At 38.5% G+C, this 17327-nt stretch overlaps 1 protein-coding gene across 1 annotated transcript in view; it reads right to left on the minus strand.

The window, feature by feature from the left end:
* Positions 1–272: 272 nt before the first annotated feature.
* slc16a10 (solute carrier family 16 member 10) overlaps positions 273–17327 on the minus strand; it is a 41991-nt gene continuing 24936 nt past the window's right edge. The window contains exons 3-6 of the mRNA XM_028439873.1: positions 13515–13938; positions 5848–5991; positions 4781–5009; positions 273–3189 (exon numbers count right to left, since the gene is read on the minus strand). Of these exons, the coding sequence (XP_028295674.1) occupies positions 2969–3189; positions 4781–5009; positions 5848–5991; positions 13515–13938 (1018 nt within the window). The 3' untranslated portion in view covers positions 273–2968. The remainder of the gene's footprint in view (positions 3190–4780; positions 5010–5847; positions 5992–13514; positions 13939–17327) is intronic.

Here is a 17327-nt window from a genome sequence, read left to right on the forward strand (position 1 = left end):
CCCCAAACACTGACTAAAATGTAGGTTTTAATATTGTTTATAGCATGAAAAAGTAATTACAGTGCTTTATATTAGAGCAGTGGAACCTTTGATATCGAAACTTTATTTAATTTATTACGCACTGGGACAGTGGGTGCAGTACCAGTCTTTAATTAAAGATGGGGCCACTGGTCCTCATAATAAAAGTGAGTGTGCGCTCAAGACTTGTGAATGACATATTTTTGTCACAGTTAGAGGAGATGAAAAAACTAACAGAAAAAAGGACCCAGATATTACAGTTTTACACTCTTTTTTTTAATAGTTTCAAAAATAATCTATTCTGATTGTGTACAGACATTGCATAAATTGAGTGAGTCAGGAACAACACTTTAGAGGCAGAACCCACAGACAACACAAAGATAACAGTTTAAAATAAGAAATGAAGACATGAAACACATGATGTATAAGATATAAAAGGGCTCATGTGACTCAAACAAAGCATCTTCTCTGTACATAATAAAAGCAGAAAACACTAAGAACATGGTAGTCTAAAGCATCAACTATGCATTGAGAATACATATTTACAGCCTCTTTGGATGAGATATCAATTCAAGACCAAGATATTAAAGGAAAGCTAAATACATTAACAAAAAAGAAACAATAACAACAACAAAAACACATATTTGGCACCATTAACCAAGTTTAAAAAGTACTAAGGTAAAGAGAAAAACACATCAGTAGAAGGGTTATTATGGGGTTTAATATTATTTCAAATATAATGTAAACACTAAAGATCTTTGGTTATTGGAAGGCTTTAAAACAGCACTGGTTCCCAGCTGAGGAAAAGTCAGTGTTGGTCACAGGACTGTCCTACAGGGGAGCAGACTTCTGAGGTAGAGAGAGTCACACGTGGGACGCTTGCAGCACTTCTTTCAGTGAGTGAGAAAAGGTCAAAAGGTCAAATGGTGACAGAAGGGTTTTCAGGACTAATTCGTCTTTGGGTAAAATAAGGTTGGAGACTGACGACTGCCAGTCACAAAACACACACACACACACAAACAAACACACCCACGCACAGGTAAGGCTAAAATAAACAGGTGCTGGACTCAGTGTGAACCCTGTTACTAAACAGTTAATGATAAACTGATGGTCCCTCGTCAATCATTAGTTGAACTATAGGGGCCTATACTACGAAGCTAGATAACTATATCCTGGATTTATCTCCGTTAGCGGGCTCCACTTAACCAAAGATTCTCCGCCAGACAGAAGCTGTCCTATGAATCTTGATTACAACTCGCTAAGTTAAACGAGTTGATTTCAGCCTAACTACGTGCCCGCTCTTGTTACAGAGGAGATTACAGCATCAGACCAATCACCATCACAGAGGAACTGTGCAGAACAATTTACGTCTATAACTGAGGAATCATTCTTTAAAAATATGAAGAATTAAAATCCATAATTCAGACCTAACACTGTTGCAGCAGTAAAAGCAGCAAGGGATGAATGCAGGAATTGATGAGCGTAACACTTAAATTAGTGAAATTATAAACAGAGAATAAACAGACATTGATCAGTTTCTAACAGGATTTTGGCTCTTGGCGTCACTACAGAATACATGAATGAACAATAGAATGATTAATTATCGGTCTGAAAGCGTCCGACGCACGAACGTTTTATCAGCTGACTAATGTATGTCAGTCCATCAGATAATAATCTAAATTTCCTATAGGATGTTATCAGGTAGGTCCTGTCAGTGTCACATCAGATCCACACAGTGACGTGTTCACACAATGTTCCTCCTTTTTGTTTTCTAAGAGAATTGATTGATCATGAGGCGGGACTTAGTTACTCGCTTATATCCTAGCCAGAACAAAACCTGGTCCCGACCAGGTTAGCTGTTCAGCCTAAGTTACCATGGTGATTTAGCTCCGTAAAACGTTAGCCAGTATAGTCCAGCATACATCGAATAAATCCTGGAAGTTAGCGCGATAAGAGTTAATCTAGCTTCATAGTATACGCCCAAAAGGCTTTTCTGGGATTAGGAAAAGTGATCATTTATTATTATTTCGACCAACACAGGTCTATGTGCTCTGCTTCTACTCTTTCTCTATCCTTAACAAACCTCCGCATGTGTCTTTGTATTTTATTTTTTGATATAAACATTTTTACACTCTCAGTATATCTATAACAAAAACCTGAGGAAAACTAATGTAAAAAGGCTTTTTTTTTTGTTGCTTTCTGTTGTCGTGGTGGGACAGCAGCTTCTTCCCATTTATCGAGTGAAATTCGGAGTCTGTGCGTCTTACAATAAATAAAAGTTTCAAACGAACAGAGTAGGAAAAATACAAACTCATACACAGTTGGTATCACCTCTTCATTGGTCGACGTTTGGTACAGCTCATCCTGAAACACTTTCAATCACACACATTTTCTTTGGTTTTTCTTCAGCCTTTGGTAGAATAAATAATGTAAACACAATAAAATGATGAGTATAGAGCACTTGGCTATCTGGTCGCTTCACTCAGGACCAGCTCGGTCCACTCGATCGTCTCCTAAACCACGGTTAAAATACTTCGGACACAAAACCAGACGATTGTGTCACTAAAACTATTAAATGATGACATCTCATTAAGGTTATATTATGAAATATAAAAGTAGAATATAAAATGCACGCCTGTCTTTCATTGACATTGAGGCCTGAGTCTGATGATTATTGGGATTAACTTTAGATCCTACACATGACTCTACACATGTAAACAGCAGCAGATGATGATGATGATGATGCTGTACATAGGGAAGCAGTCATTTAGTCATTTGTGTTCCAGCCATGAAATGTTCCCTTTTCCTGATGTAAGATTTGTTCAGTCTGGTGTATAGATCACATCTGATATGTTTCATCACGTTAGCATTTCAACAGTCCTTACGATCTTGGTTCAAAGCATTCACACACACACACAGTTTGATCTCAGGAGTCTATTAGTGAGTCTGTTTAGAGAATGGACTCTCCACCCTTACACTGTGCATCTTCCTGAGCTTTGTTGTGCTCTATCATCTTCTGGCTGACCTCCTGCTCTTTGCTCATGGCCTGCTTCTTCCTGCGCTTGGCCTCCACCCATGGAATAAGGCACAGCAAAGCACCTCCGATAATTGGGGGGATCCCCGCCAGGTAGAAGGCCACGTCGTAGCTGCCCAGTTTGTCCCTGAGAGCGCCTGAATGCAAATAAAGAAGAATCATTGTCACTGACAATGAAATGTTAAAAAAAAATCTGTGTACCCTTCGTTCTTTGGTTCTTCTGTTTTAAAACCATATCAAAATAACAAATAAACGATGTGGTTATTTTGTTTTAATAACTTTAACTGACAGAAAAATCAAAAACCAGATAAGCAGCGTTTTTCTGTTTTAAAGTTAAAGATGTTTGTGTGATATTTGGATATAGAATGAGAGCTTCATGTTTTACTCTCACCACACAGAGTGGACCCACAGACGGGGGCAGACTTTTACTCCTTGACAAAAACAGGAGCAACACATAAAGTCACATTACTGATGAACTGGTGTATTGAAACATTATTATATATTGATAAATCAAAACAAAAAATGGATGTTACAAAAAGCACACACATGATATGTGATTAAAGGAACACGAGGTGGTGTAATGAATCTACTGGTCCTCCTCGTTTCTTGTGATCAACTTTTGTGTGTGTTGACGGCTGCTGTTAGTGGTTAGTGGTATTAAAACAGGCAAAATAGCTGTGTTATTGTAAAAGTGTCAAAAGGTAGAAGTTCAAACGTCTATTGCTCCTCACACCAGCCTCACAGTCATAGTCAGTCACCAGTTTATTTAGATACTATTTGGACCATAACATACTCTGACAGAATGTGACATGCATAAGCTCTCGTTGTAATTTCACGGTAAATATCCAAATATCACTGTATATCTGTATTTCTGTTTTGACACTTTTTATTTGTTGTTTTGATTTGGTTTTTAAAACAGAAGAACCAAAGAACAAAGGGTACACAAATTGAAAAAATAACCATAAACTCAGGCTTAACCCTACGTACATGGCCTTTATTATTGGATTTTAACACCTTTAAACTTTTTGCTATTTTTTGTCCTGAATGCAATCATATAGTCTCATGAGTCCAATGAGTCATGGCTAAAACAACCATGTTTGACGCTAAAGGTGTAACAAAAAACTGATTTGGCGATATATCGCAATATTTCTCCATGCGATTATCGTATCAATCCAAAAAATGTCCAATACATTTTTTAAATCATGTTTATTAATGAAAAACCATTTACTTGTGCTAATATATGCATAGCAGGTAAACGCCCGGTCACTAGGTTTCAGTGAAAGCCATCAGACCTTATTAAACTACCTCACTCTGATGTAATTTAGCTGGAAGTTGATTGTACTTTATTTTCATCAAACATACTGGGCACTTTTATAGATTTACAGTATGTGGTTTAATAATTTAAGAACTTAACAGAATCAGATTGTGTTGTATAAGCAAAAGTTAAACTTTTCTTAAAAATATAATTTGACAATTTGATAAAGATACCACTTGTTTTTGTTATTGGTTCTTTAATTACAGTTAGTTACCATTTAGTTGTTCTCACAAAATGAAAAAAAATTGTATTTCATACCATTTTTTCCTTGTAACGATGAAACAATACAATGTATATCGTATTGTTTAGAATCGGGATATATCTTATTGTAACATGCAAATCGTGAATCGTATTGTATTGTCAGATTAATGGCAATGCACATCACTAATTGACACAAACACTTCTTTTCTTACCTGCGATTGGCGGCCCTACGACCATGGGCACTGACATGAGGCCCAGCAAAAAGCCGATAGCCTGGGACACGTCGTTGGCTCCGACCAACTCAAAGGCGATTGGAGCCATGATGCAGATGAAGCATCCGTCAAACAGTCCCATCAACAGGCACACAGCGATCAGACCCCCAAAGATGTGGCACAGGGGTATCATCATAGACATCAGACCAATCACGAAGAATGACGTCACCTAGAACAGAATAATCTTAGATTTTTTTTTGTTCAAGCAGGTGTAGTAACATTATAACATTTTTATATTCCAAAAAATTGAAATTAGAAAAACAGCCAACACTGAATTAAGGCCTCCAAATGGATGGAAAATATGGAGTACACTGAAATTGAAAATAGCAATATTGTAAATCATTATTTTAATTATTATTTTTAAACAAAATCAAGTGGAAATTGCAATATGACACTGGACGTAGCGTCAGAGGCATGTTTGGGGACAATATCACACATTTACACGCACTTTTTCACTCTAAACGGGGGTCAGAAAGAGGGAAAAGGCAATTATTGCACAAAATGTTACAATAAGTGACACCATATTTCATTTTCTTAAATTAAAATAGCTACATGGCACGGACTAAACACTCACCAACATATTTTGATACAATATCACACATTTTCATGATATTAAAGAGGTTGTCTAATGTGTAGCTTGAAGGTGAAATCTTGCGTAAAATCTCGTGTGATTTCAGAGCGTGAATTCAGTGCAATTCTACTGCAGAATGTTAAATCAATAATAATGAATTGTTAACTCAGTTACATGTATTAAGCATGTAATAGCCTGTTATTACATAAAAAGGGAAAAGGTAAACTGATGTGGAAATAGGCAAACTCGGATTTGAGGAAATTATGAAAGGAAAAATCGGAGGCTCTAATGATGCTCAGTTAGGTTAACACCCCCGGCTAAAGATGACGTTTTTCACTATCAAATAATAGGTCCAAATGTTATGATGGATGTCAGAGAAGAGATGAGTGCACATGATCATCAGTGAGGATGCTGACGGCTGAGTTCACCCACTCACCTGCAGGTACACTTTGTTGACTCCGGCGACGTAGTCTGCCACCTGGCCGAAGATGAGCCGACCCACTCCGGACGTAATCCCAATGCACATGAGCAGCACTTCTTTGTTGGTGTCTTTTCCAAAGCGCTCCTCCACATGGTTCATCTGTAGACAGGAGGTGAAGCAGATTACTTAACGGATTCACTTTAGAATCACTTCCCCTCCACGGTGCAGTGGGAATGACAAACAGCTTTCAGCAGAAATACTCTAGTTAGTGAGTGTGAGTTCTTGGTATGGTGGTTATTGGAATGTCACAAGAACTGAGCAGCAACAACATGTGAACAAGTCAGCTTAGCTCCTGGGATCTATTCCAAGAAGGAGGCTCAACTTAACCTGAAAGAAAGCCAGACCTCGAGCTTGACCAGCTGATTGATTCAATCAACCCCTGATAGGTTGATTTACAACACCTGATGTAAGCAACCAAGAAAAGTTGAAACACTTGTAGGAATTAGTCGCACCAGTTTTCAAGGCTGATTCAACCTTTATTGCTGCAGAACAGATTTAACCCTGTAAAACTAGGGATGCACCCAAATGAAAATTTGAGGCAGAAGCAAATATAAACGCTTGGCCAAATACCGAATATTGAATGCAGTTGTTAAGTTTTTCACTATTTTTTTTATTAGTGCATAAATAGCCTAGAATAAATTTTTAGCAGTGACGTGCCGTCAGGGTAGGCAAGGTAGGCAGTGTCTACCCAAGGATGAATTGATATTTCGATTATTTAATTATAATTTTTTTTTTAAATTATCATAGAATTATAAATTATTCATTTTTCCATTTCCAATAGCTTACAGTACCTATAAGTTTGAAAGTGTCCGCATTTTGTGCATTTCATAGCCCAAAATACTAAACAGCGCTATTTCCTGGAACAGCTGTCTTTTTTTTTTCGCTCCGCTGTAAGGCAGAGGAAGGCCACGCCCCCTGCCAAAGGCACATTGCTCCTCTGCCTTCGTTCTCATTGTGTGATTTTACGTGTTTGCGCATGCGCAGTCAGCTGCCCATGATGAAAACCATTTACGTAAAAAGGCAGTGTCGAGAGCTGCCTTTGCACGTAACTGCGCTATGCTAAATGCTATACGTAAGTTCACAGTAGTATTAGTGAATTGATATCACGTGACCGCTGCTGCTACGTTCTCTAGCTCGTGGGGGAGATAACACTACAGTGTGGATGACAGCGCTAGAGACGATAGAGAAACTTTGTTTTGAGGAAAAACGACAGCTTTTAAATGATGGAGACCAACACCTGAGCTACCAGAGCTTCAGCAAAGGTAAGGTCAGAACATGTTTCATACTTTTCACAGTGAATGGTACAAAAGGAAGGATTGACTTTGTGGATGCTCCTCACTGAGGCTGTTCTAAGTTGTCATTTTTTCAATGTTTCCAACACAAACAACAGATGTGCTGCCGTGTCATGAGATATATCTTGTTGGGAGAGTATGGAGACTATATTAAATAATTGTTTATGTTTCTTCAATGGTGTTTATGATGTTGATTTTGTTAGATGGCTAAATGCTTGTTCATGTGGATCTTATTGGGTTTTTTCTTTCTTATTATGAATTTTATATTTTGATAAGCGCATTGAGATGACTTTGTTGGAAATTGCTTTATACAAATAAAATTGATTTGAATTGAATTAACACTTGTCAGCAGAAACATATGAAATCGTCATTGGTGGTCTCGATTTGCAACGTGCCTACCCAACCCTAGTGGTCACGGCACGTCACTGATTTTTAGACATGTTTTTTTAAAGAAAGTAAATGTTTATTGAATATTCTGACATTTTTAAAATATTCCAGTAGCCTTTGCTTTTCAAAAAAAGTACAACAAAGTTTTTCATTTATATTAGCCCTTCAAATAAAACAAAACATGCATTCCAAAAAAGTGCATTAAAGGGGAGGTATGATGAAAAAATAACTTTATAATGGTTTTGCTACAGTGACATACATCTCTTTAGCCTCATTCAGAGGGCCAAAGTGTAAAAAGTTATGTTCCATCCCTCCTTTGTTATTCCACATTTAGTAAAAAGTCAGCTCTAAACGGGACAGTTGGATTTTGCCCACGTTGGCAGCTGACGTCACATAACACGCCTCCTAAAATGTGAGCTCCTCCCTCTCCAACTATCTAACAGCTAAAACAAACACATAATATAGATTATATATTATACTTTATTGCCATATATGTAAATGCAAACTGCACTACTGGACGCCCAAACTGCACTACTTTTTCTGCTGCCGATCATGTTGGGAGTCACTGCTTGGAGCCATGAACCCATTGTTTACACACATCAGCTGTTAGCACTCTGTGCTAATGCTACACCAGCCTATACAGCGAGACCCGGTGTAGTGGAAGGAGGAAACGATGGGGATGTTTACTAATTCGTGGCTCACAGCGCTAACAACTGGACGGTTTCCAACTTTTAAACGATGATGGACAACGGAGAGCGGTAAGCGGAAAGGAGAGAGTCTCGCTGTGTTTGTGTGCGGAAAGGAGGAGCTGCTGTGCTCCTGCGGCAACGCGCACACACTTTTCCGACTCAAAATCACTGCACGTTGTTTGATTACGTCACACGCTACTATTCGGCCTTGCTTTTAACTCACTTAACCGAAGGCGGAATGTTGCTTTTTTGGCAATATTCGGCCGAATATATTTGGTGGCCGAATATTCGGTGTATCTCTATGTAAAACCACTGAAAAAGGCCTATTTTGTATAATTCTGAAATGTACATTATTTTTCAGTTTTGTGTAACCAAACTTTTTTTTTAACCTCTGGCTGTTCAGAGGAACAAATGGTACCTCTATACCATTTCAAGCTATTCATTAAACTTGCATGACTTAAATTGCAATAAATCACTACAAGAAATGCAATCTTTTTAAGACAACAATGCATGTTTTGTTATTGCAACTAACTAAATGAATTTATTTTATTGCATAATTGTGGCAATAAAATAAGGAGGAAGGTTTATTACCCTCCCTCCCTAAGGTACGGTAATAAACACTTTATTAAAAGGAGGATATAACAAGGGAGGGAAGTGTTACACCTCGGTGAGGGGGAAGGGAACAGGGAAGAGGGAGTCAGGGTAGGAAATGGAAGGGGTGGGGAAAAGTCGACTGTTTTAAAGTGAGAGTGAAATGTGATGTTATAGTTGTGCATATTGTGCTTATTGTGTTGTGTAATCAGTTCAGTCAGTCTGGTGACAAGTGTGGAGAAATTGAAGTGGGCAACAAAGCCCCCAGCTTAAGTATAATGATGGTGGCTGTGAACAGAGGGAAGGAGTGAGTGGTTATACCTAAAACTGGTATTTGGGATCAACGTGTCTAAGATTAAGACCAGTAAGAGTTTTTATCCCTCAGCCCAAAGCCAGTGAATCCAAGACCAATGTTTGTGCAAGAACCGCTTTTGCGAACCCAAGTGCCGCCCCGGGCCCGAAGATGCAGCAAGGCTAGCAGAAAGAGCGGGGGCCACCCCCCACTCCCAAGCAGCCCACCCAGAGATCCCCGGCCGGCCAGGCAGCCACCGCTCCCCACATACACACCCGAGAAAGCCCCAAGGATCCGAAGACCCAGCGCACCCTGCCACGAACCCCAAGGCCCCCCACCACTTGAGTAATAAAGACGAGTACTTTGGCCACCTCTAGCAGCAGCTGATAAAAGAGACATTATTCTACTCACCACACACGTGGATGTGAAAGTGTGAAGATTACACAACATCTCACACAGAGGATGTGATACTTGTATTTTACATGATGTCAGCATTCTGCAGGCTTTAGCAGGAAAAAGAGGGATTTCATCGTCAGCAATGCTTAGAAAGCAGAGCAGAGGTCAAACATTGACTTGACAGAATGTACAGACTGGAGTCTGCCATGTGTTGTCGTTACAGTGTCAAAGACTTTCACTATTTTTCATACTATGTACTCTGCTGCCACTCAACATATTTTCCACATTAGGCTGTGAGAAGAACTTCCCCAGAACTCACTGCAGCCTGAGTTAAAGAGCCAGTGGGCAAAAAGGCGCCTGTTGTAGGAAAAAAAAAGCTTCAGGCCACTTGCAACAGTCCAGCTCAAAGGGTCTGAGTGTCTACAGCATCCACTCACCCACAATATCCCTGCAGGTCCACAGCAGAGACCCCAGCATTACTCTGTGCACAATAAGAGAATGCTCTGTCCTCACGAGGGTCCTGATGCTATATTTATGTGCACGTGACCCGTCAAAGTCACTAATGCTTCAAACAAAAGATCCTTCACTAAGATATGAGAGGTGTTTGGGTCATGTTCTCTCTAAGATCAGCTAGCATTGTCAATCCCTACCAGGGTTGGGGTCAATTACATTTTTAAGTTACGATTTCAATTCCCCATATTCACTTACAATTCAATTATGATTACAGTGACCAGCATTTTTTCCAATTACAATGAAATTACAATTAATTTTTATCCACATAATGTCAATTTCAACTACGTTTTCAATTACTGAAGTTCAATTACGATTAATTAATTACTGAGCCTGATTCCTACTCATCTGTCTCCTTACTGATGCTTAAATAAATGAAACAGATGCTTTATACCATACATGTGAGTACACGGTGTTCCTCCCACGTTATCAACAGACTCTGACCAGTGATCATTGCACAGGATAAGAATTTTATGATCCTCGACGTGCTATATGAATCTGATTTGTCATCAAAAGATAAGTCTTTTTTAAACCCTGCAGTTAAAATATATCTAGGCATTTAATTTGGGACTCAAAATGGTGTAACAACACTAACAAAATGTATAAACACAAACTCTGCACCAGTCCACGTTTCCTCTGATGAACTGTTTAATGAGTAGTAAAATGCCAGCGCAGCATGTAAACCTCATTAAATAAACTAACTGACATAGAGTGATTTAAAACAGGCCTCACTGATAGAAACACAAATGAGTAAATTAAACCCATTTTACAAGACAGTCACTGCATTATCCAGGTCGGATTCATTTTTAAAAGTGAAACATGTTCCCACATGCTATAGTAGCTTTATAGGACCTACAGATTTATATAGGTTTCAAAGGAAAAAGAAGAAGAAAAAAAAGAACAAGGAAAAAAATGAATCTAAACTGAATGGACTACATTCATACAAATAAGCTGCTGATTAAAAGTTATTGAGTGCTCTCCAAATAGCATCATGCAGCATGTATTGCTCCGCAATGGCAGCACTATTCACTCATTCATAATGGAAATACACATTACTCTCCAGGCAGTTGTGTTTAAACATTGTTAGTCTCTGATCAACCAAAGTTGTCCAAAGTTTGCTTCGAATTTTATTTTTTTTGTTTTTCTGATCTAAATGCTTGTTTAAAAATGTCCTGGCTTCTACACAGAGGGCCCACTGTAATCTGTATACATGTCACATTACTGAGGATTTTCTGTTAAAAGGTTGTGTGTGATTTATATTACTGTGTTAGACGGTTTTGGCAGATACAGAGACTTTATGTGAAGCTCTAACAGATTGCACTCAGCACTTTGGTCAGAAGTCTGCACTTAGCAACACAGTTACACCATAAAAAGAGGAAGAATAAAACTTTAAGGCAGTACAATGTCACATGTCACAAATAAAAGCTGCCTTTTGGCCTGACACGAGGGGAGTCCTGTTGACAGCTGCTGTGTGTAGAAGGCTAGGGGTTAAATGGGGGCTGCAGAGCACAACTAATCCCTGTGGTGTTTGTAGTGTGAGTAGGAGACACAGGAAAAGTGTTAGGAAAACACAGCCAGGGATCCCTGAGAGAGGGTCCACTCACCTCCATGACATTAACATCAGGGGCTTTATGATGGAAAGGAGATATTTAGATGAAGTCCTGTGAGATATGCTTTAGGACCATGAAAACAAAAATTCATCCCTTTCACTTTTTACAGAGACATTCACTGTTGAAAAGATATTGGTCCAGTTAGATTGATTGAATGGCGATCGTGCCAATCACAGCCGGCCATTTGATGAGGCCACTGTTCCGAGAAGGTAAACAAAAAGTTAAAGGGGCAGTACAGTATATATACTGTACTTTTGCTTTAGCCTCATTCAGAGGGCCAAAGTTGAAAAAGTTGTGTTTCTTCCCTCCCTTGTTATTCCACATTTTGTAAAAAGTCTGCTCCAAACGGGCGAGTTGGATTTTTGCACTCATGCATATGCATGAAGGCCCAAAAAACAGCCTGTTTTAAGGAACACTCAGAAAGTGACTTTTCAGGGGGCAAAAACTCCAAAAAACAGGCTAGTGTGGGAAAATAAACTTCAAATACTATGTTGTAGGGCATGATATTAAAACTCAGTTTTAAGTCCATCACGGTGACGCGCTTTGAGTGTGAACTCGCGCACGCAAGGGGTTAAGAACGAGCAGGGAGACAAAAAAAAACGTTTTTTTTCATTGGTCATACTTACAGGTTTACAGCTACTACAGATGGCATATTTTCTTTGTTCCTTTTTCAGAGGACATAAGATCTTAATTTCTGTCAGCACATAAAGACAATTTCAACCAAAAATTTACAAAGCGTATTTGGAGAAAATCCCCTACTCTACCTGTAATGAAGCAATAAAACACTGTGGTGTAATGTTAACTGACTGTAAGACTTTAACTGTATTTACACATCTTGGCTCAGGCTGAATGACACATGGTTTATGATCCCAATGATTTTGCATTGTTTGTTCAGGATTCGATTAAAAAAACATTTGGTTTTCTTTTTATGAGACTGGTTTTGAGTTGACTGATTTCAAATAGATTTGGACATATAATGTGAAAGCTGCAGTATTCTTGAAAATATCACCAAATTACACTGGGTATGAGGCACGGGCATGGTTTGTGCTGTCGTAAAGAGTCGTAAATCATTGCAAAATTCAACAATAACAATACAAAAAATGATGTTGTCGTAAAGTGTTTGGTACTCCAATGTACATCTTGAAACAGGATGTTATTGTATTTGCATATTATTGTAATGGAGAGCAAAAATGCATTCATTTTCAATCAGAGTATCGTAAAAACTAAACTGGGAGTCAACGGTTGCACTACCCTTAGGACGCCCTCACTTTTAAAATCGCTGCTCCACCCCAGCCATAAACAGTCATTGGAAAACTGCAAAGACCTACAGTCAGTGTGCTGAATGGGTGGCCATGGTAACACTAATAGATGGGCTGTGTCGGTTCAATTCCTCCTGATTCCTTCTAATTTTAACATACCAGCATTTTTAAATGGTTTAATAGCTTTAATCCCAGTGGGGGCCGCAAAAATGTCCTTGTCCGATCCAAGGGCCTCATCAACAGACATGCCCTCATTTAGAATGAATAATAATAAATGGAATTCAGCATTAAAGAACAAAGGGTTTTGTGTGTTTTTGAAGACATTTTGTGAATTTTCTATGTCGTTTTGTGCATTTTCTGTAATGCATGTTTTTTTTTAGTTATAGTATATATTTTTATTGTAGTCTTGTGTGTTTTTCAAGTAATTTTGTATGTTTCTGTTGCCATTTTCTGTGTTTTTGGAGTCATCTTGTGTTTTTTGTTGATCTCAGTCATTTTGTTTGTTGTTGAATTTATGTTGCTTAACCTGAGTACTTTAGGTTAATCAGAATTTTTGGTTAATTGATAAAATCGTAGTAATAATGGTAAAAACTCACCAGGTGAACATAAGGCACAAAGTAGCCATAGAGGGCAGCAGGGATGCCGAAGGCCCAGATGCGATACCCAGAAGACTTCCAGATGTTGACATTGAAAATCTGTCTCAGACGTGCACATCCTTTCTCAGTGGATTTTGGTTTTGTGGGCAGCAGGGGCTTGTATGTGAAACCAGCCAGCATCAGCACAAACATGAGGATGCACAGGATGCGCATGGTGTTGAATAGCCCGACTTTCTCCAGTAGATCAGACAGCACAAAGGGCAGAGTGATGGTAAAGATGCTGCTGCCGGCTGTCACGATACCATTAACCAGGCCCAGACGCTTCTTGAAGTAATGACCCAGGATTACCAGGCTAGGCTGGTATGCAAACGAACAGCCACAGGCAAACACAATGCCGTAGGTAAAGTACAGGGGACCCAGGGACCTAGGACAAGATAAAACAAGGTTATTGGTGCTGGAAGGCCAGGAGACGTGTTCTGCAGAAAAAAACAATCTCCATCTCTGGATGTTGTCTCAGTGAAGACCATGTTCCCTGGTTTGTGAGCTTAGTCGAAGCAAAAAAGATGTAAATTATTTCAATGTTCCTTATCTTATTATTTCTAAGTAAAAAGCTGAAGAAAAACAATTATTATATTATTTAATGATTAATATAGGCGATTAGTCTGGAAGTGCTCATCAGGCGTTTAAGTTCTGGGGGCGGAAAAAGAAACTAGCGTCTAGTACGGTACGGGTTTAAAGCCTCTTGTTGCTGCGGTTTCAACAATACATCCAGGTTTTTTAAAACAGAGCAGAGCAGCGTTTCCGAGCATTTCTCCGTGATGGCCGCCATGCTTGATTTGACACTGATTGGCGCAGGAGATATGACGTTCTTTCTGTTGGCGTTGGCTCTGTTTCTTTCGAACCCAGAAAGTGACCAGAAATGGCTGCATTACCACACCCACTTTCTTACAAAAAGTAAGGAAGTGGGTGTGGCTTAACGCCAGGCGAGATTAAGCAACTATAGTGACTGAAGTCACGTTTGGTGTGCACCTTAAAGGGGCAGTATTATGAAAAATTAACCTAGTTAATGATTTACTGCTGCTGTGTTAAACACACACTGAGCAGCGTGTGTTTACGCCCACTCATGCATATGCATGAAGGCCCAAAAAACAGCCTGTTTTTAAGAAGACTCTGAAAGTGACTTTTCAGAGGGCTAAAACTCTGGAAAACAGGCAACTTTTGGAAAATTAACCCCAAATACTGTTGTTGACGTTCATATCCAAATGGAGATGGGTGAAAAATACCATAATACTGGACCTTTGAGGGTGTAACAATTCATCCATTCGATCGATGAATGTTTATATTCCTATGAGCTAACAACATCAATTGTTGGATGACACATACTGATCTAACATAGTTTTAAAAGGTAATCAATCGATTGTATCGATACAAGGAAATAACACATTGGATTTAAGCACAGTAGGCTTTATATGGATGTGTGTCTTAAAGCACTTTGCCTGTGTGTGACGTCAACAAAACAAAACAGTAGCATGGCAGAGAAGCTGAAATGATCAATAATCCACCTTTGGGGTCCAGCGTGTGGAAACACTTATGATATGTTCTATAAGAGTCATTCACTGTTTATAAGATATGTAAAGGTCAAATAAAATACCACAGCAACATGACAAATCACACCAACGTCCTACTAATGCACCATGAGATTTCACACAACCCAGGAACGTCTGGCAGCGACTTCAGGGGCCTCGCCATCATGTGAAAACAAAAAGTAGCAGCAACTTCACCCACTGCTCAGTTAACTTCAACAGATCGTGGTTGCACTTCATTTTTTACATTATATTGTAATATTTTTTTATGTTGAAAAAACAAGCAGAAGAGTCAAGAAAACCTATTGTTAAATATATTTTTATTGAACATTTATTGAATATGAGATCAAAAATGTTTAACAACCTGTCCATTTAAACTAAAGTGTTGGTTGCACTTTATTCAAATGACATGTGAATACACTTGCCATTAAATGTTGTTTTGTTTACTTCTACAATCCTACAATTTCATTTAGCCGTTGCTTTTTTCCAAGGCGACAACTAAGGCTGAGTAATACGGACCAAAAATTGAAATGACCAGGATCATTATCAGGCTTCTGCAGAGCTTGATGATGAGTTAATCATTTGAATCAGGTGTGTTGGAAGAGGGAAACATCTAAAACATGCTGGATAATGGCCCTTGAAGACCAGGATTGGCCACCCCTGGTCTAGAGGTTTAGAGCCATGCTGGGCTGGCAGCACCACAGGCAAAGTGTAGCAGACCAGAGGGAGTGTAGATCTGGATGAGAGAGTCCAGGTAGGCAGAATTAGGGTTAGGGTCAATAATAATTGTAATCGCGGAATTGATAATTAATTACAATTATGGCACCATTATAATCTAAATTGTAATTTCAAAGATCTGTTGCTGTCATGATCGTAATTAAATTGTAATTGAGTTCAGATAATTGACTTTGTAATTATGAAAATTCTAGAAAAAGGTTCAATTCTAATTTAACTGTTGAACCATGTTGCAGTTCTATGTACAGTTCTACACATATGTAGTTAATAATTATTAAAATGTGTTTCATATCAAGCTTTCCCACGTTTTACCATTTTTAATTTTTTGAAATCGACACAAACAAGGCTCAGATGTCCACACCAAACATATTAAAACCTATATTTTCATTGATTAGGAAGCCTAATAAGGTAACCAATAGATGATAGATATTTGTATTTAGTGTATTTTACAGCTGATTTAGGACTCATTATCATGAGAGATGCTAACGGAAAGCTAACACAAGAGGAAGGTTAACTTTTATTAGGTTATATATTTCACACTCAGTAATTGTGATTAATTGTAGTTGAACTTTAGTAATTGAGAACAGAATTGTAATTGACTTTCTGAGGATAAAAAAAAAGTTGTAATTTAATTGTAACTGGAAAAATGCTGGTCTCTATAATTGTAGTTGAGTTTTAATTGAACATGGGTTTTTGAGAACATCATTGTAAAAATGTGCAGTTTCATTGAATTCGTGTATTTAGAGGTACTGAGATACGTTCAACTGATTTACTTTTGGTGATTTACACAATAAGTCATGTATGTTTTTGATGTCATTTTTACTTTCTCCTGTGGGCCAAACTGGGAGCTTTAAAGGGCTGGATTTGGCCCCTGGGCCTTGAGTTTGACACATGTGCCTTACAAGAAACCACAGGAACCTAAGCTCACCTGTACTGACATGTATTACACAGTCGCAGTCACACTAGTTGAATTATTATTTTACTGAATCCATGTCAAGTCATTGAAGCATATCAAATCTAGTCGTTACACCTTTACAAAGTACACATGCATAAGAACATTAAAGTAAAATCTACATATGAAGCCTGACTATTCGCTGTTTCTTGTGATATTTATGATTTTGGGACATTCACGTTAAATGAACAACCATACAAAGTTCAAAGTCCTTCTTCAGTTAACTGACATGCCACCTGTCAGGCAACTGACTAGGTGTTTTTGTTATTGTAATCACTTTGATAAGCACTATTTTTACTGCTTTATGACTGACCCAAAATGTGATAATAATGTGAGACAGGCACAGATAGAGGCTGTGTTGATTTAGTCCTGTGTGCTTGTGAGAAATTTATCACGTGTCGATCAACATCAGATTCTAAGAAATTATTAACAGCAGCGTGTTAGCACAGAGCCTCTTACCCACACAGATATGATAAAATGTGAGAGCCATATGCCGAGCGGTGAGAAATCATCCTGACATAAAAACCAGCCGAAACCTTTTTT

The sequence above is a fragment of the Gouania willdenowi genome, chromosome 24, assembly GCF_900634775.1.
Source record: "Gouania willdenowi chromosome 24, fGouWil2.1, whole genome shotgun sequence".
NCBI lineage: Eukaryota > Metazoa > Chordata > Actinopteri > Blenniiformes > Gobiesocidae > Gouania > Gouania willdenowi.